At 33.3% G+C, this 21,481-nt stretch overlaps 1 protein-coding gene across 1 annotated transcript in view; it reads left to right on the top strand.

The window, feature by feature from the left end:
- The first annotated feature begins 2,541 nt into the window (after positions 1–2,541).
- Positions 2,542–21,481, top strand: part of LOC123531953 (calcitonin receptor-like) — a 118,834-nt gene continuing 99,894 nt past the window's right edge. Inside the window, exons 1-2 of the mRNA XM_053517833.1 lie at positions 2,542–3,292; positions 3,633–3,848. Coding sequence (XP_053373808.1) covers positions 3,644–3,848 — 205 coding nt within the window. The 5' untranslated portion in view covers positions 2,542–3,292; positions 3,633–3,643. The remainder of the gene's footprint in view (positions 3,293–3,632; positions 3,849–21,481) is intronic.

The raw sequence follows: 21,481 nt of genomic DNA, 5'->3' as shown, positions 1-21,481 counted from the left end.
AAAATACCATTTGGCGATATTTCGTGTAGGTTCCATATATTTACATTAATGTTCTATAAACTAATTCAAATTTTAGCCGAAACTGTCTCGAAAATAAATTAATGCACGAAATCGGAGACCGATGCTTTAGTAATGGAATTATTGACACCTGACACTAAAACTTAGTATGCATTATTCAGGAAGGGAAACGTTTTCTTTAGTTTACCAATATAAAATTTCGTAAATCTTATAATTCATTAGTTCTGGGATGTCAAGAAATAAAACTCAGACAAATAAAATCTAATTAAATACGCGCTAAGAGGAATTCACAACACTGTAACAGATAAAGCCACCAGTATCTCACATATGGAATGGAGAAAACAAAAGCAACAAGAAGTATCTTTAAAAAGATACACGCCCGCACAAAGCACTCTTTAAGCTACGAAACGTGCATGCACTCTGCACCTTTACATACCATCGGGTATTTATACAGCAAAACAAAATGTAAAATTTTCATGATTTTTATGTAGAACATATTGTACAGAACACATATTTTACATCATAATTATATTAATCATAATCTAGGAAACTTTGACAACAAAATAAGACTAAAAAGGATGGGCCGAAAAGTGGGGGACGAAATGACCAATTTGAAATCGTCAAAGGATACCAAATGACCAAAATAGGGACGAGTTGGCTGGGGGACGAGTTGACTAGGGGACGAGGTGACTGTAAATCGTTTACGGGAGATCATTCCGTATCAGGAGGTTTGTAGCCGAACTCTTCCGCAGTTTTACTACCGAGTGGATTCAGGTTATGATGTAAGCTATTTCCACAGGAGTCTTGCAACAAATTATACTGTCTAAAAATACAGATAAGAGCATCTGCACATTCCTTAAGAAAATATTATCCATTCCATTCGAAACCCTGTGGAATTTTTCATCATGAACCAATCAAAAATGTACAGTTTAAATCAGCTGTTAAATGACCTTCACCCCAGATATTTACAGGAAGTAAAAGTGAATTCAATACCGGCCTGTGGCCGAAAAATATAGCACCGGACACCAACATATATTGGCATACGAAAAGATATGATTGTGACGACATGACGTTAAACCTGACAAAAATAAAAACAAAAATTATCATGCTATACCCTCTGTTGGCTATGCATAAACAAGGAAAATTACAAAACATAGAACTTAAAGTTACACATACAATTCAGTTTAAAACGCGCCTTATTTTCTTAAAAATTAATATTATATATTTATGTTTTATCCTCGTATGGTTGATTATAAAAGAACCCGTATCTTGTATTCCGGCTGAAACTTTAAAAGTGCACGTTTGTGTATATGGTTTGACATTCCTATTTATCACACCTGGCTTTGCCAACAAAATCCCACTTCTTAGTGATTAGTTTGTTATCAAACTTGTTAAACATTCGACGTATTTACAATGTCTTTGCATATATGCACGGAGATATCTTAAGATATTGTACATCTTCAGACTTAGTTAATGATCACTTAGTTATGCATTACTAAACTAAAGGTTTGACATGTTGCATGTTTTGTGAGGTTTATTATTTTACTAATACATTTTATTTATCATTTCCATAGATACACACTTAGATTGAACAATACATGTAAACTGAGGGAATACTTTCACCGAAGCTTTTATTTTGAATGCTATATATGGTTTTGCATCTGAAATTTTTTTTAAGAAATAAAATGAATGAGGCACTTCCTATTAATATTTTGAACAAAGTTTAAAGTAGTTTTGATATAATTAATTGAACGAGTGTTGAAGTAGATTACACATCACAATTTTTATACATCATTATTTCTATTGATAAGTCTAAGGGGACCTCCGTGGCCAAGTGGTTAAGGTCTCTGACTTGAAATAACTTACCCCTCATTGATGCGGGTTCGAGGCTCACTCTGGGCGTTGAATTCTTCATGTGAGGAAGCCATCCAGCGGGCTTACGGAAGGTCGGTAGTTTTATCCAGGTGCACGCCCTTGATGAAATAATGCAAGGAGGGGCACCTGGGGTCTTCCTCGACCATCAAGTCTGGAAAGTCACCATATGGCCTATAATTGTGTCGGTGCGACGTTAACCCCATCCCCAGCCTCCCCCAAAAAAGTCTAAGATCCATAATTATGTTTAAATAGTTAAGGTTGAACTTCGGCGTTGCACATTTTATAATCTCTCGTGAACAGTCTTAGACAAACTAAGTCTGCTGTTATGTTGCCTAATTGCGTTGTATTCTTTCAAATGGTCTTTTCACATATTTAATTGGAAACATTCCAAGCTTCCAAAGGATCCTCTGTGCGATGTTTTACTTCTTAAATCATTATTTTATAAGTAATAAAAAACTTGATGTAAAAGACAGGTAATAGGAAGATACAATTTAACTCTTTTCAAATTAATTTTTTAACCTATAATAGGCATGGTGTAAAGATACAAAACGTTTATCTTCCGCTCATAATTTGTTAAATTCTGTCGATTCTTAACTGTTACGACTTTATCACTGCTATTAGCGTAGACGTTATCGGTTGAACTAGTTCACATGTGCTAACTGTATATATATTTACAAATAAAAACGTGTCTTAGACCAAAATGTGATTAAATTTATGTTGTGCTGTCAGTTGACAGAAGCGACATATCTTTCCCTTATTCTGAAATATATAACTGGAAAATATCTACAGGGAGTAAATTATTCTGATAGGAATTTTACAGTCAAAACGAAAGTAATATTTGACATTCACTTGGATATTTGTTACATTCCTGATGGAAGTGGCGTTTAAACTAAATTTGTGAATTATTAAACGTTTTACCTTGATTACATGTACAAGATACTACGAGTATACTGTTGAAAACTATATAATATTTTCATTACGAGATAAATTGTTTATAACTACAAGATAATATTGTTTTAAAATATAGAATTACTGTCTGGAGCGTTAAAATATTACCTGATTGTATCAATAAGGAAACTAATTCGGAGAAATACATATCATTTATATGGTAGAATCAAATTATTGTTTAGCTTAAAATGAATACTTTCAAATAAAACTATTACCTCCTCATTAGCCGAACAAATGTTGATTCCACATAACTTCTCATAAAGATATTCATTCTAGTTTATGTTTATCTGGACGCGTGACAAAACGCTTTTGAAAATGTTGTGAAAAGATGAAATTAAAACAAGTGGAGAGAATCAACAGATCTTAGTTCAACAAACATAAGATAAAATAAAATAGTGATGAAAATAAACAGAACTTAGTTCAACAATCAGACCAGTCACGTTGAATCCGGGTATGAAATTATGAGGTTCAAAACCGCAAACAATGAGTTTATTGGCAGATATATTTGATTCGTCGCAGTAATATCAACAATTATTGTAACTGTTGAAGATTATACGTGTTTACTTCAAAGACATAATTTGTTTTGATGTAATTCTTCTTATTTTTTTTAAAGTTCTTGTGCTCGGTTACTTAGAAACTAGACCATTACAATGAACGTTAAGTATTTCTTCGCCACATAGTATTTTTGAATTACTCCATTAACGTGTAAATAAATACAGTTACAATTTATCTTAATATACGAGACAATTATGCTTGAAAATATATTAAGGATTTAACACATTTTAACTTAGAAAATACCGAGATGTTCAATAGAACTGCTTTGGAAGAAAATGAGACATTTCATACACATGAAGTATCTGGAATAACTGTGACTGAAGCAGGACAGCTTGTGACAGGGACACCTAGGAGGGTTCAGTCCAGATATCCACAACGATTACTCCAGTTATTTGCAGCTTTAAGACGGGAATGTCAGGAGAAAATGAACACAGATCCTCTTTATGACACAGGTAAGGCATTTCATGTCATTATTCTAATAATAATTTGTTCTTCCCACAACCGAAATACTGATAGTATTAAACTGCTTTTGAATTTAGACTTCATCATGTAGGTTTGTTTTATCCCTCAACTTTGGACAAGCATGGATACAGTTAGTTAGCAAATCGGTCTGCCCTACTACAGATTTGAAATATCGTTGGGGATACTTCCATTTGTTTCCCGTTCACAAAGACAACATGTACATATTAATTTATGTAACTTATTCGTGGATTTTAATAATAATATCATAAATATTGATATTCTTGTAGCTAACATGTATCATTGAACTCATATTTGGGAAGCAATAAATTGAATAGTATTCATGTTTAATATCCAAAGCAGATTTAGATTAATTGTATAACTCTTGCAATACAATGAATTTGTTTGGTTTTAGCAAGATATTGTTGTATTTAACTAGAAAATCTTTTATTATTGAATATTTTTACTATGCATTGTCAGAATAATCTTAAGGTTTCTTTAAGAAGTGCATAAAAATCCATAATAGTTCTTTTAAATATTTAAACCGTTAATAGGAAAATAAAGTATCATATACTTCTGCAAATTATCATTTTTTTTTGTATTTATTTGCTTATGTAAGATAATCATTTAACATGACTCTTCGTTTTCATAATGTTCAGGAATCAGTTACAATGTTCATTATCGTCCCCTTAAGGAGGTAGGTTACCTTGTTACCAGGGTAAATTCAAATTAGTTGAACCGCAGTGATTTTTTGTATTTCGTGTAATTTAATGCTTTAACTGCTACAATCCCAGTTCCGTTTATCTCTGTCCCTTCAAGTACATTTTTTATCCAGGTTTGAAGTACATGACCCTCTTAAGGTATTTTATATAGAAAGAAGAAGGAAAATACGGATATTTAACAGTTTTCAGTGTATTTTGGTTTCATTGTTATCCGTAGAAGTCTGCATAATTAATAGTTTTACTAGTATGCGCATTAGCTTTCTAATAAAAGCTTAAAATGTATATGTCGCGGGGCTCGTGTTTCCATGGTAACGCATTTTCTCTCATTTTTCAACAATTATGTATGAAAACGGGTTTTTCGACGGCTTCAGTGCCATTCTGTTATTGACCAATATGGAATATTTGGATAATATGATTAGCAAAATAACAAGAACTTTACATGGTACTATGTTTTTCTTAAATTTTAGAGTAACCATGGCAACAGAGATGTTTAAAATAGCTTATATGTTGCTTTTTATCGTAATTTCTTATAAAAAATATTATATAAAATTATCTTTCTTGTTAATGTAGCTTTAAAACATCTTATTTCTAACGTTAGTAATATTTTCGTATGAATTGCAGTTAATTTAACAAATTTCACAGCTGCTGCTATTATTCTCATGGATATTGTTGAAATGAAAATAAAAAGCCGAAGCTGTGTTCCTTAAATAGACCAGTGTCAACGCTTTTGAATTTTACAATTAGACATATAGGTCACGGGCTTCGTTTCCATGGTAACATCAATTTAATTCAAGACACCACAATTTTATACTGAAATTTGAACAATTTTAGGGCTTAGTTTTAGTATTTAAGTAACAAATTATCAACGGAAACTGGGAAATAGGTATAACAAATCAAACTGCCCATTTTTTATTTGTAAATGACCGTAATAAGTTACTTTTCAGCCAACTATATTCCCAATCACATCAGTTACCATCATCCATTTTCTTACATTCCGCAAAACATTTCAATATAATTGCATAAAAGAATCAAAATATTGATCATTTTTCAGAGCAAAAGACTAATAAAAAGTATTTCAGCAAATAATGGCTGTTTAAAACAGTTCAAATAAAGAAAAAGCACAGAATAACGTACTTTCAAAATAAAAGCTATTAATTTTGCGCGGTAACTGACACGTAACGTCATGACGTCATTTTCAGGCAACAATGTTTTGAAGCGTTTCTGTGGCAATTCATTCATTATTTCTGCATTATTAAACCATTAAACATAAGAGCGGAGGCAGGTTCAAGATTTATTTCCAGAAGAATGGATATACAAACACATTTTGTTTGTCGTAAACGTCGTCGTAAATCGTCACGTTAGCTTCCGGTTGGACATGCGCACTTACAAAAATTAAGGTAACCTACCTCCTTAATGCAAAAAGGTACCGTGAGCATATGAATAAAGAAGGCACTTGGTACCTTTTTGCATTAAGGGGGCGTAATATATTAATATGTAATTAATTGGACGACAGTGAATTATTTTGAAGCTAAACATTTGGGACGAATGCAACTATAAATGTTTTTGTTATCTTCTGTTTGCATACTTCACACCGATGCCTTTTCATTTAAGATATGTTTAACTTACCAAAGTGTATCAAGACAAGTTGGACATTAGGCTAAATAATGTAAATAAGCCAATTTTTCAAACAGCAAATAGTGAAATACTAAAATTCCTTTTATCTGTCTCTCGGGAAATAGAAAACGTCTGCATTAATTATATAGCAGGCTATTTTTAAGACAATTATGTCGACGAGCAGGAGAAAGTTGTCTCCTGAGTAAATATTGCAACGTTACCAAACCATATGCTTTTTGTCTGTTTATCTTTAGTCATGTATACCAAATTACAATTTATTTGGACTTGCCGCTTAGAAGTGAAAATACATTTTAGTTTTTATCGATAAGTCTTTACCCTTGTTTTGTTACTCAGTGTCAGATATCTTAAATATATCTGGAAGTTTTTGATATGCTTTGAAGCTTGTAGTGACATTTTTAGTGTTCATACTTCTAGTCATATTATGGAAGCAGATGATTGGATATTAACTTCAACCGTTGCTAGAACGCCGATAACGATATTTTTTTCAGTCTAGAGTTATTGTCATAAGAAAACAAAACTTTATAACATGTAGCTCATGCGCAGAAATAACTAAGGAGAAAGGTAAAAATGAATAACTACTTTCTGAAACGCACAACTCTCTTCAAAACATAATTTTAGTCAAAGTCAGTTTTATTCATTGGTTTTAATTTTCAGTATCGATAATATGATAACACTATTAATTAACACACAGAGACAGATCTGCAAGTATTATAAGATGGAATGACAAGAAAAAAACGTTTGTCATTCCGTGCAAACAACAATTAATCCTAAATAAGAGACGACAGGGAGTGGCTTTGAATATCTGTAACAGTCGGAACACTGCTAGAAAAATTGGCATGTTGCTTGCAAAATTCTGCACTACACACTTTACCGACCAACTGTAGTTCTGTTATCATAAATTCGAGACCACTATAGCTCAGAATATAGGTGCAAATATATAAAGACAGCTTTAAAGGATGTTTTGACGTTCGAAAAGATTTATAGAAATGATAATATACTGATAGAAGTTGTTTTGTCTCTTCTCGAGACACTTCTTATCATCTCATCCCTTCGTAGTTTTAACACTTTGTGTAGGATAAGAGGAGGTAAAAAAGTCTTTTAAAAACACTAATCCCTGACTGTACCTTTTCTGATCAAAACAAAGATTGTGTTATTTTTATAACAATAAATGATATTTGTTTGTACACACGTACGCTAGTACTCCTCTTAAGGAACCACTCTGTAGTGGACTATACGTGAACTATCCATGTTTTATCTATTCCATTCCATCATTCGAGTTGTAGAATATACTTACGGGAATCAAAGACCGAGGAAATAGAACCAAGTTGTATCAAAACTATGGGAAAATTAAAACAGGCTGAGCATCAAAGCATAATGTCAGCTTGTTGATACCATGATGCTTTCGTCATTCAACGGAGGTTTTCCGGTTTTTGTTTATCAAATCCTAAATAACGAACGAGCGGCGAAGAGTATTTGCTTAAACGGTTTACTTTTTTGTAAGCGTTTGATTACAATTATCTGTAAAAGTTTAAGGAATAAATAGTATAAATGTTTTGCGCTTTTATGTGAGAACACCACTTTGTAGTATGCAGAGTATTGTGGCGAGATGCCTCTATCAGGATGTTTGAGGCTGATCACTACCAAATAGAATGTAAGCCTCCGCAGGTCTAGTCACAAGTAGTCCAAATATAAACAGTACTAATCTTTTTTCCTTTCCTAGTGCATTTTCTCGGCAGCAACGTGCTTACTTTTACCCTTCCGCGTTTCAGTATGTATCACTTTGCATTCTAATAAAAGCGGCATGTTCCTATCGCATGCTAGATAAAAATTGCGGCGTAAGAATTTAATGTCACGAAAAGAGAAATTGAAAGAAGCGAAAAGTAGTAAATTCAGCGGGTTGTATTTAACGGACTGTAGTTTTCTTATATAAAAGTTAACACCCCTTTTCTTTTTGTTTTTCTAAAGTAGCGATCTAGTTCTTTATGGGAATATAAGTCTCTGAAAATCTGATATGCTAGAAAATGTCGATACACCGTTATGAAGTGAGTGGATTTTATATGAAATAAAGAACAGCTGGATTTAGTGGTGTTCAGCCTATAAGGGGCAATACATGTTATTTTCTGAAACCCCTCGAAAATGAATGGAATTGCCATTAATCTTTTCTTTATGATGTAAAACGGTAACAAATGGCTGAAAACGCTTAAATTTCTTGTGTTTTTGGAATTTAGATCGAATTTTCGACCAGGTGGCACTATTTTGGTTCGTTTTAGGACCTAGAAATGTCTTTTCTCGCATTTTAGCACTTCAGTTGTCTAAATAATATTGAAATTAGCATGTTTCTGAATGAAAATGACAAACATCGTAACGATTAAATGGATGTTAAATGTAAATTCCACGAATAAGGTAAAATTAATTGAAATATTGCTTGCACAGGGCTAAATTTTGCATATTTTTGGGGATGGGGGTGACCTGTAATGAATTGTCATTTCTCTACATTTTCTCAATATTTTGCACCAAAACAAAGCAGAATCATTGTGAAATAGGTGTACCTTGAGAATGAATGTAAATTCATGGAAAAATCAAACAAAAAATTTCTCTTATTGGCTGATCACTACCAAATAGAATGTAAGCCTCCGCAGGTCTAGTCACAAGTAGTCCAAATATAAACAGTACTAATCTTTTTTCCTTTCCTAGTGCATTTTCTCGGCAGCAACGTGCTTACTTTTACCCTACCGCGTTTCAGTATGTATCACTTTGCATTCTAATGAAATCGGCATGTTCCTATCGCATGCTAGATAAAAATGGCGGCGTAAGAATTTAATGTCACGAAAAGAGAAATTGAAAGAAGCGAATAGTAGTAAATTCAGCGGGTTGTATTTAACGAACTGTAGTTTTCTTATATAAAAGTTAACACCCCCTTTTCTTTTTGTTTTTCTAAAGTAGCGATCTAGTTCTTTATGGGAATATAAGTCTCTGAAAATCTGATATGCTAGAAAATGTCGTAAACACCGTTATGAAGTGAGTGGATTTTATATGAAATAATACAGCTGGATTTAGTGGTGTATCACCTTTGCATTTAATGAAATCGGATGTTCTATCGCATGTAGATAAAAATGGCGGCGTAAGAATTTAATGTCACGAAAAGAGAATTGAAAGAAGGAATAAGTAGTAATTCAGCGGTTGTATTTAACGAACTGTAGTTTTCTTATATAAAAGTTAACACCCTTTTCTTTTGTTTTCTAAGTAGCGATCTAGTTCTTTATGGAATATAGTCTCTGAAAATCTGATTGCTAGAAAATGTCGAACACCGTTTGAAGTGAGTGGATTTTTATGAAATAAAGACAGCTGGATTTAGTGGTGTTCAGCCTTGATATAATTAGTTACCGCATACTTTGATTCGTACTAGAATGTTAGACCAATCATATTCGAACGCGATGATCGTCATAATTCAATATTTAGATGATAGACTAATGAAATAAGCACTATCTTTCATGAAATCAGAAAGAATCATCTATGACACGTTAATTACGATAGTTTTAGGCTCTCTACGGAATACACAAATTAAAGACAATACGCACTTAGATGATCATTGTATAAGGAGCTTGATTTTGTTATCATGAGCGCTCATTAATTACAGTTGGTAAAGGTTAAATACCAGGCAGCATCACGAATGATCGAATCTGCCAAGCTACCGACTGAATAACATCGCTGAAATAAATAATATAATAAATTGCCAATACTATTGGGTTCTTGACCTCCTATCATAGTCTGGGTTCTTACTCAGAACATTGCGTTCCGTTTAAGTTCCACGATGATAGGAACTCGACATCTGGTGGTATTTTGGTAAAATCTTAATGTATGGTATTCACCTCAGGCATTGTTTGTTGTGAATCTCCATACTACAAGATCCCATCCACTAATTTTGAGTGATCATCATCAGTTAAATTGAGATAGATTGATTAGCATTAATTATTTTATATTTCACCAACCAATCATTTTAAGAATAATTTGTTTTCGGCAAGGAAGCCAATAGGAAAATTTTATCATATTTAATATACTGAGCTAGACCGTGCACGCTACAGTATTTTAGAATGAAAAGTGTTTTAGATATTTTTTGAAGTACGTGTATTAGCTTATCGTGATTAGGAGAGAGCCCAGTTATGTCGGAGTAGTGTTTGCAAAGCCCTGAATTTGCATCACTTCTACACAATATTCTTAAGCTAAGTCAAATACCTTTTGAAGCCTTGTTGTGTAGCGATTTTGTACTGGTTTGTACTGTTTTATTAATTAAGTGCCTCCTACCATATTGCCTCTGATAACATATTTTTGTGTCGATTCGCCGTAAAACCCAACTCACTCACTCACTCACTCTGATAACATATGTCATTTTTAATATTAATCTGTTTACTTTACACAAAATTATTTTAGCTTAATTGTGATTAAAACTTTAAGCTTATTTGAACCAGTCTTCAGTACACTTCCTGGAAAAACCAATACTAGTTTCATATCAGAAAGCAATGTCGAGACCTGACAGGGGTTCGAACCCACGACCCCCGGTTGAGCGACCGACATTTTAACTAGTGTACCACCTCTCTCACTTGTTTTATCTGTTTGAAGGTGTTTTCTCAAGTACTATTAACACTGTATGTTTCCGGAAGTAAAAACTGTTTAATAACGTTGAGCTTGGCTTGGCTTGGAGGGTTATTAATATTCTATTGCCTTTATTTCCTTCTTTACACCATCTTAATACTTGATCGCACCTTGTTATATGGTGGAATTGTTTTGTTCTGTCAAATAGGTGCCTCATATTGCACTTCATTGTGTTCTTTCCTGGTAGAGGACTGTCGATGTTTATTTTGTTCAATGCTTCCTTGTACTCAACTGATATTATTTATGGATATTCATTTAGGGTTTCCTTATTTGCATTATTCTGTATTTCTATGCCTGAATTGTAAAACATGACTTATTTACATAGATCGTGATCTGTCAATAGGACCGATTTGCGCAATTTCAGGGCAAAGTGAAAATGAGTGTTCCTCGTTTTCTTATCTTCAGTTCCATTCAGTTCGTTCAATGCTGAGTAATAATCAACATCCAACATAACTCAAGGGGAATTAAAAGAAGTAATTTAAAAAAGTTCAGTTGTCGTATCCGTTTTCAGTTTTAAGAGAAATATATCTACAAAGATGTTTAGTATATGCAGAAGGTTCTGCCTCGCTGTATGTTTTTTTATAATCATGAATAGTTAATACGAACTACTCACCACCACATTGTACCAGACCAATTACGGCAAAGCGCATAGGAGTATTATGGAGTGTGCACATTCCACAACAAATCCGATAAGGTTGATTTCGATGCTGCATTACACTGACGAGATATGAAAACGCAACAAGCATATGCCTGAATATATTTTTACTACAAAAAAGGACCACCTTGAAATGTTCAACACATATACATCTCGGTAGCCTATACCCATTGTGTTAATTTAACAGTCTGCTGTGCTGATTAAATTTGAACACAGTGGGTACAGAGTATCGAGATGTGTATGTGTTGAACAATTCAAGGTGATGCTTTTTGTAGTCATAAACATATTCAGGCGTATGTTTGTTGCGTTTTCATATATCGTCAGTGTATATACACACCCAGATTGTACTGCATATTCCTACTCGTTCAACATTCATATATACTCATTTCTCTATATTCATGTCTCCCATATAAGTAGTGACCTTTTAGTCTTTTAACAGATTGGTACCAGAAATCATTTTTCTCTCTGAATGTTAAGTGGTTCTAGAGGATGAATTATTAGAGATAGTGTGCATTAAGGAATTGTTGTCGAAATATTGTGAAAGAAGCATTCAATAACTTCATTCTTTGCACTAGGGTTTCAATCTGTAATGAAAGGAGAAAGATAAAAACAATAAAATTGTTGATGTATTTAAGTCAAAATCCATCCTAAATCAAAAATGTTTCATTCTTTTTCTAATATGGCACACGATGAAATAACGTTTTGAAAGGTCTGTCTGCTTTTGAGAGAGAAACAAATGAATGATAATGTTATTTTGCTGTTATTTAACAAATGTCATTATTATTTTCTCCACCTCTGATTCCTGCAGAGAAGTTAGCAGTCACTTCCGGAGAACAGTCTGGTAGTAGTCCAGAATCCAGGAACAATGGTTAGATTAACTACCCGTGGTTACATCAATCAAAGTTATCGAAAGATGGCGGTAAACCCAAAACAATTAAACATACAATGATATTTTTCTGAAATAATAAATTTGAGCATGATTTGATATCAGAGTAGATAAATACTCATTTATTGTAATGATACTTGCCGAATGGCCTTAACAAGGAAAGAAATAAGTACAAAAATATTCTTAATTAATTTGCTTGAAAGCAATTTGTTACCAACTTGAATTTATTCCATTCAATAACCGTTTCAGTTGTCAACAATATTGATGTAATTGTTGTACTAACAGTGTAATTTATACTTCTTTAGACAAAGATGTTAATTGTTTCTACTTCGAATGTTTAATTTGCTCTCATAAGTTTCAATAACACTCAACGTGCAGACTTTCATAGCTCATTATTACAATTTTGTACATTTTGCACTTTTAATAAAAAGTATTGAAAGCAGTTCTGTATATAGAAAAAAGAAAGGGTGTAACAGCAGTCAGAGGCTACAACACTCGTCAGTAATGGTTTTATCATATTTTGACGTCTTGGGACGAAAAGAACGTCATTTCATGCTTTAGCAGTACACTAGTTGACGTGATGTTAGGTACAGGAGAGGCTGATCAATGTCAATGCTTTAACAAAATAAACAAACAGATGATAAATGGAATCTTACATTTGTGCCTTTTCTTCTTTGAAGTTATGAAACCAGTTAAATGCTTTATGTCCTTTGAACATTTTTGCAATTATATTTAAAATTTGTATTTCTTGAAATATTGCCTGTAGAAGCATTCAAAACAATGTTATGTTAAACTTGATCTCTAAACAAGTAGTTTAATGTTTTTCACAAACTAACCACTAGAAGTATGCAGTACGTTATACACAGGTAATACATACAGGCCTATACAGTGAAATAGGATTCATAACAATGTATAGACTTAGTGTTGTTATATTGTATGTTCCTTTGGGATCAGATAGTCAATTCAATGCATCTGTATTTATAGAATTCAGATTAAGTATTAAGATACCTGAGGGTTGTTTCCATTTCATTTCCTCTATTGAAGACATTAAGTCAAAAATATGCTTTGTTGTGCTCCATGTTTCCAGAGGATTTTCATATATGTGTTTGCCTACATATTTCTAAAATGCATACATTTTTAAAAGGCAGTCGTGTCTCATTTTTATTAGCCATAGTAGGTAGAAAGCTATAGTTAACGCTTAAAGTTTACTTTCTTTGTTAGACATGGTTTGAAGATCAATAGAATGTATGTGTTATAAAAGTAAATTTGATATTTTTGAAGACAGTAACATCAAAAGAGAGTGCCTTCTACCTATTTTTAAATCTTTGATTATTATGAAGAAGAATGGACAACGAACCATAAAATCACAAAGTTAATTTAGATTTAAGGGGAAGTAACCAAACGAAATTTATTTAAATAATCACCATAGACTCAAGAAATGAGACATTGCCTGAGATAAGCATTTTTCAAATCAGTCTAACAAACAATTTCACATACGACTTTATCTTATTTATAGGTGAACTGTTTTAGTATATCTTTACGTTTTGAAAGCTCGCGATTTAATTAGAAAAAAAAATGATGTGAGAATGCAGACCTATCTTGAGAAATGAAAAAAAATGGTATCAGTTTTGTCATTTAGTCATTTAATATGCGTTTCCTCTATTTTAACAACTGGCACCAGACCAGACAGAAAATGCCACTGTACATGTTATACCCTACCCCTAGGTATATGCGTTTTAGGTGAGAAATGCGCGGTTAAACAGGTTTAGTATTTTCCCCGTTCGTGACCATGGTTTATATAGTGTAACTAGGGGTAGAATGTAACAATTACAGTGCTTTTCTCTGGTCTGGTGCCAGTGGTTTAAGCCGTTTGGAAACGTAGACCGTATGTTATCGTTAACTTTCATTCTTTCTCATGATTTTGTTTTTCTTCGTTCAAACACCCAGTTTTTTTAATTTATCTCTGTTGTAAAATCGCGTTATTCAAACATGAAACAAACTTCGAAAGAAACTTTTGGCATACATTTCAAAACTATCAGCTTTGAGAACATAAGTGAATACGATGTATAATCTTCTACTACTGCTAGTCTTTAATAATCAAACGGAACATTTTCATTCATGTTGTGAGGTATTCGTCCAGCCTATCCACAGTACAATTCCTTGTTATTAGAAAAATACAAATCAGTGAGAATGAGACCAGTGAATCAGACAAAATAGAAACAAATTGAAATTGGTCGCATTAGTCTGGCCTCTGTACATCAATGGAATTAAAGTGATGCCAAAGTGTGTTGCTTGATCTCAGTGTGTTTTATTTCTGGTCCTTTAGGATCATGTATTCCATTCAGGTCTGTGTCAGTTGGTCTGAAGGGTGTTCCATATTATAAACTAAAATGAACATACCCAATTATATACTGAGCCTGCTATGATATTATTTTGTTGCGTTCTTTACATTTTAATTCTGATGCAATAATCTTTACTCATAACATCCTTTTCGGTAACTATGGGATACTAAAGCCATACAATTCTCAGTTTCCAACATACAGTTCATATATAAGAAAAGTGATTTTCTATATCAGTGACGCATTTCCTAAACAAACGGAAGGTAATGTGACATGCATAATACGTGCCCGTGAATACTATATGACATAAGAAAGTAATGCAATTGATTTATCTGACATTTTGTACAACAAAACTCATTATAAAAATACACGCTTATACGGGACCCTTTAGAAACACTGAAACATTTCCTTGATTCTAAGGTCATGGAATTACTCCAAAACTGAAAAGACTACAAAAGATATTGGTGACTATGATTTTCGACATTCCTGTAGCCATGGCAAAAAGATCGGTTAAATCATTAGGCAGCTGTTTAAATTGTTGTCGAGCTAGTTCCTTCCTTGCATCATTATGCGAGTCTTCTAAAAAGCAATTTGCAATTTTTTCGAACTGCTTTGTGTATTTAGCATCATAATTCGGAAGTCATGACAGTACCTACTTAGGCCGGCCAGTTTAGTAGTTATTCTAATGGAGATTCAATTCCATTCCGTCCTTTAGTTTTATTCACACAGCTGCACTGTATTCTGCATCTACTTAAAGATCCTGGCTGAGTTTTATTTTCTGTTTCCTTAGTTTGCCTAGCGGAAAATTGCTTAATTGAACAAAATGATTATTTTCTCGTACAAACGTATCAATATTAGCTCTAAGAAAGACTTTAGAGACAAGTTTGCCTCGATACTTTTTTGTTGTTAATAATCATTTAACTGATATCTCGTTTCACACTTATAGTTTTGTTCTTGACTGATCACGGACAATTGTCTTATTTCTTTTTCTGAACAAATTCTCGTGACAAGATGTTTCTTAAATCCGCGGCTATACTAGATATGAATATGTGGAACTCTGTAGTTATAAATATTAAATTCAGTGAGGCTATTTAGTATGTTGTCTTGCGCTCATTCGCAACACAAAACTACTGCTAAAGATTTAATTATAACAAGTGTACATTAGCAAAATTATTTTACCTTATTTGCACGATAAATACAGGTATCAATAACATTTTCATCTGTGCTTCTGTGGAGCATGACTACCGATCTGGATTAGTTTTATTCAAATATACAGATGTAAGATATCAAATATCCGTGAATAAAATTTGTGAGAAGATCCTTTGGAAGCAAAGAACGCAATCGAGCAACAGAAGCAAACTTGGTTTGACTGAGTCGCTCTGTTCGTGAGAGGTATTGAAATGTACAAACGTTGTAATTGTACGTTATTGTTACTATTTAAGTTAACACTTGAATTGTGTTTTGATACTTGTAACATGTGTACATCTTGTGTTCTGCTAAACCAGTGGCCAGAGGGCGTGGACGGTAGCATGCATTACCACTACCGTCCATGAACAGGCTTAATCAAACTTTTCATTTTTGTTGTGTTGAGCGACCTGTGGAGTTCTTACTTTATCTTTTTTTCTTTTTGACAATATGTATCACAAGTGAAATTGGTAGGAATTTTATAATGTCGAAAACGAAAAAAAGGTTTTTAACAAAAATATTCCGTCTTGACAAATTGTTCTTTACTGTCTAGCCTTGTAACTGAAACATTTTGTCGAGTCAACCGACGTAAACTTTTCTTTTTTTCAAGTAGCATTCAAAAAGAATTATTCTTCAAAAAGCAGTATCAATTATTGCCTTCCAAAGAGAACTTCATTATATGTTGAATGAATGTACTAGACTAAAGACAGGAGGATTTTACTTACTAATGGATTTAAATGTTTTGCAATTTGATAGTATGCTGAAGCTGAAGGATTCCTGATTATTCCAACTAAAGTATTTTTAATGCAGATATCAGAGATTTGTCTCTAAGACAGTATTGTCCGGAATACTTTCTCAAGGCTTATCAAAACTCATCCGTATATGGTAATTAGTCCATTCTTGTAACTTGAAGTAGCATCATCACAACATCCGGATGATAAATTAGGTTATACTTGTCAAAGTAGACTGTAGAAAAGGAAATCATCTGAAAGGGATTATCCTGATTCTATTTCCTTCCTAGTTATTTACAAAGGTCACTTCATTAGTGTCATTATTAGGTAAGAATTTTTTAACGAATTGATTATGTTGCAAATTCCCATAGTTGAGGAATGTATCAAAAGAGCCGTTGTTTTTTCAATTCGTGTCAGATGTAGATCTATTACAAACCTCTGTGCCGATTAATGATTAGCTGTTTGTGAACTTGGCTTTTGTCCTTGTTGTTTATTTGTTTTTTCTCCCCCCTCTCTCTCTCTTTGTCCCTGTGTGTGCGTGCGTGCGTGTGTGCATGTGTTTGTGGTTTGCGCAAGCATTACACTCGCTACTGTTGGTTCTATTTTTGGAGTCTACGTTGTGGAAACATGGCTATTCATATTGGATTCTTGTCCTTGTTTAAAGCATTTTGCAAGGAATATTTGTTTGGAATTAAACATGTTCTTTTAAATTTGAAAGAATTGAAGTACACTTTTATATTTGTTTCTCACTTAGAACTATATGAGGGAGTGCACAATATCTAAAAGGTATAAACATATAGATAATCTCTGGCCACGATTGTAATTTATAAATATTTACGTTTAATCTTGATTTTGAAATAGTATCAATTTAGCATTAAGAAACCAGTTTGATAAGGAATGTTTTAGATAAGGCATGAATCAACCATGCCAAGTTGAATATCAGTGTTTTATGTTCGTATATACATAATATAATTTAAAACAAAAGTCAATATTCCTTTCGTATATCAAACTTGAATCGCATAATTGTAATGTCAATTAACCACACCGATGCAGATTCTAAAATGGGGAATTCAAATTAACTTCAAAGAAAAAGTTAAACAGTCAAAAATAAGGTTTGACTCAGCAAGCAAGTATGTTTTAGCCGAGGAATGAGAGCAAAAGTGTTCTAAGTGCTTAGAAATAATCAAGACCTAAAACAGTTTCGTCTTAATCTCTCGATGTGTAGACTAGAAACCTCGATTTTTTTCTTGTTACGTTCTCTTTTTTTTCTGGCTCTTCGTCCAGGGATAAAACTGATAATCAATATAAATTCTTTAGTCATATTTCATTACATATTCTAATTCGCGACCAGATTACATTGTGAAATATAACATAATCTGAAGTTAATTCTTTTACAAAAAATAATTGTTATAATTGTCCATCCGTCCGTTTGTTCGTTCGTCTCGAATTCGTATCCGGTCTATAACTTTGTCATCCATCAAAGATTTTATTATTACTTGTCACAAATGTTCCCCATAGTGAGGCAAAGTGTCATGCGCTTGACTCGGACCCCTAACTCGAAGGTCAAGTTACAGTTAGCGGTCAAATGTCAGCAGGGTTTTTATTCCTGTCCTGTCTGGAACTCACTCATCCATCAAGGGATCTTAATTTTACTCGTCACAAATGTTCCCCACGATCATACAATTGAAGTGATTTCATTATTATATATTCCATAATCAGACGACGTGTCATGCATAACATCCAGACCTCTTGTCTGAAGGTCAAGGTCACACTCAGAGGTTAAATAGAATAGTGTTATTTTCCTGTCCGGTACTTTACTCTGTCATTGTTGAAACAATTATAATATTTCTTCGCACAAATGCATCCCATAGTGAGGCGACGTGTTATACGCAACATCCTAGCTTGAAGGTCAAGTCAAGGCCACATTTGGAAGTCACACGTCGGTTGTGTTTTTTCCTGTCCAGTTCATAACTCTGTCATCCTTGAAGGGATGCTAATAGTACATATCACAAATGTATCCCATGATGAGATGACGTGTCATGCACAACACCCGTACCCCTAGCCCAAAGGTCAATGTCACATTCAGAGAAAAAATAACAGTAAACGGGGAATATACTAATATCATCAGCAGAAATGCAATATACGATATCTATCGAAAATGCTTCGAAATTTCGAGCTGTTTTACAATGCATTACTGTAACGATAAATTGAGATATGATAGATTGTAAATAACGAAATGTTAAACATTTGACTTGCTTATCCTTCAAGGTGATGAACCTAATAATAAATATCATTTATCTGACATTGATGCACTTCAGTAAGAGTTAAATTCTATTGACACGTAACAACAACAACAACAACAAAAAGCACTTGCTATCTTCCTATCTACACTTAAGTTCCTTAGCGTTTTTAATTATTTAGGAACAAGACTATTGAAGAAGTCATCATATGAAATAAAAGAAACAGTAACAATGTGTCCTAAATCCTTTGCAGATGTTCTTTAAACATGCATATCACATTTAAGCCACAATATGTCTATGCGATTTTGAGCACAGTATGGAAACATTTCACATACCGCTTGAAGGGCCTGGAATAGCTGTGACAGAGGCAGGACAGGTTATAACAAGGACTCGTGGAGTGGGGGAGAGTTAAGACGAGATATCCTCAAACTTTTCTTGCTAAGACGAACATTATAGGATAAAATGAACAAAGAACCTCTCTGAGATATATATAAGATGTTTCAATTAAGAAATAATTAATAGCAAAAGAGTGTTTTATCACTATTTATGCACGATGGGCGGTTATACGTCGGGCGTAATAATTATTTGTACGACGTATTACCGCTCGAGTGTATAAATAGTGTTAAAACACGGTTTTGCTATAAATTATTTCTATTCTAATATGCCCTTAATCTAAAACAGTAAACAAAATATAGTAGCGCTCTTTCTTTGTTGCAACAAAAACATTGACGTCATCGCACGTTAATGTGATGTCATTCTAGCGTAAGAGTGTTTTAACAGAGAAAAGCATATTAGAATATAGCTTTAATATACACAACCAAATTATATATAGCAACGTAATTCAATTATTTGGAATATAAGCTCAATGTCATAATGAATGGATGCGCTATCTGAAGCTTTAAAATTGGTTAAGTTCGTGTATATTGCTAATTATTGATTTATTTCCTATACCCAAAGGGAAAGCTGGGAACAGCGAATGATGTTCGGTGTTGTTTTACCGAAAATCGAATAAGCTGTTGCACATATTTCGATTTTAAGCCATTCAATATCGTTGGTTATTCACAAGTGAACTTTCACATATTAATGGACTTATATTCAAAATTAAAATGATTGTCTGGATACGGTGGTAAAATAATTCTTGTAATAAATTGAGTTTAACTGGTAGTAGCGGAGGCGATATGATTGTTTTGGTTTTTCAATACTGTCTTATTGAATATTTGTAACTTCGAATGACGTTAAATCACAAAGAAATACCATTAGAGACACATAAAACCCACAAAAACAGTGATAGAGAAATTCATACGATTAGGCCTGTCTGGTTAACTTAGCTCAGCTCTTGGCGGATGGACAGTCTGTTTCTTTAACGTGCCCCGTGTAAAACACCGACACACAAGAACCAAGTTTGGCCTCTTAGTAAGGTGAGCCACACTCAAACCTATCACAGAAATTTCCAGCGTCGGGACCGCAATTCTAACCCCGGACTTCTTGATCAGTCAAACGTGTTTCTACTAGAAATCCATGATAATAATCATAAGCATTTTGCTTAGAAGTCGACTTTAATAGTGAAATTTTTTTCTTACAATCTCACCTCTGTTAACCATTAAATCGCTTTCCACTTAGTTTGACTATAAAGATGTCTTGCTTAGCAATTTTGTTTATAAAATTCTCAAATATAACATGTATAGTTGCCGGGCATCAAAACTAGAACAACAGAAAATCTTACTTCATTTCCTTGATTGGATTGCGTTTTCATGCATTTAATGGGTGGAGATAAGATTGGCGGGGGTGAGATATTAAGTCCTTCCAATAAATATAACATATTCCGGATATACACAGCAAACGTATGCTTTTAAGGTGCAACCCCGTGTCTCTTATACAGGATTGCACCAGTAAGGCTACAGTCTTATGATATGATACAATTCTCCAGTGGTTCGGACGCCAGTTTACCGACGGAGTTAATTTGAAATTTAGCAATGCTATAAATTACATTATAGTGTAATTAATCTTAAAAAAGGGATAGATACTGCACTTTTAAATTACCTGATAACTAAATACTAGACCGTACAGAAAGTCCTCTAATGTCTATATATACATACTCTTTTATTTCCGCATTTTAGCGATTACAACACATATACCAAGAAACATGTATAACATATGATACACAGTAAAAAGAAATATACATACATTTATTTTTTAACAAATATCATGGAGAGTTGACTGTATATTAAAGTGTTTATACACATGTACAATGAATTGTTAAAGTATCGCAGTCATATCTCAGAACAAAATAATGGATTCTTAGCGATGTAGTTTCGATTCGTTTGGTCTGACCTATTATCTTCGAGAGTTTTATGGTATTTATCAGTATTTGATGTTCTGTTGTAATTGTGTACGTATTAAGGAAGCTACATATTTGCGAAACTCTTGGAACCTTCTTCCTTTAAGATCTGTGTAATTTTATTTCCCACTGTGTGTTTTCTAGCTTTGACGTCACCGCCGTTTTAACTTAAATAATGCTGCAAATAGCGTTAGATATCTAGACCAGTGGGGCATAAAATAAGCGCATTTGTCAGATAGTAAATA

Source organism: Mercenaria mercenaria, chromosome 11 (assembly GCF_021730395.1).
Source record: "Mercenaria mercenaria strain notata chromosome 11, MADL_Memer_1, whole genome shotgun sequence".
In the NCBI taxonomy this organism is placed as follows: domain Eukaryota; kingdom Metazoa; phylum Mollusca; class Bivalvia; order Venerida; family Veneridae; genus Mercenaria; species Mercenaria mercenaria.
The sequence above is the reverse complement of the archived record's forward strand: the minus strand, read 5'-3'. Positions and strand labels throughout refer to the sequence as shown.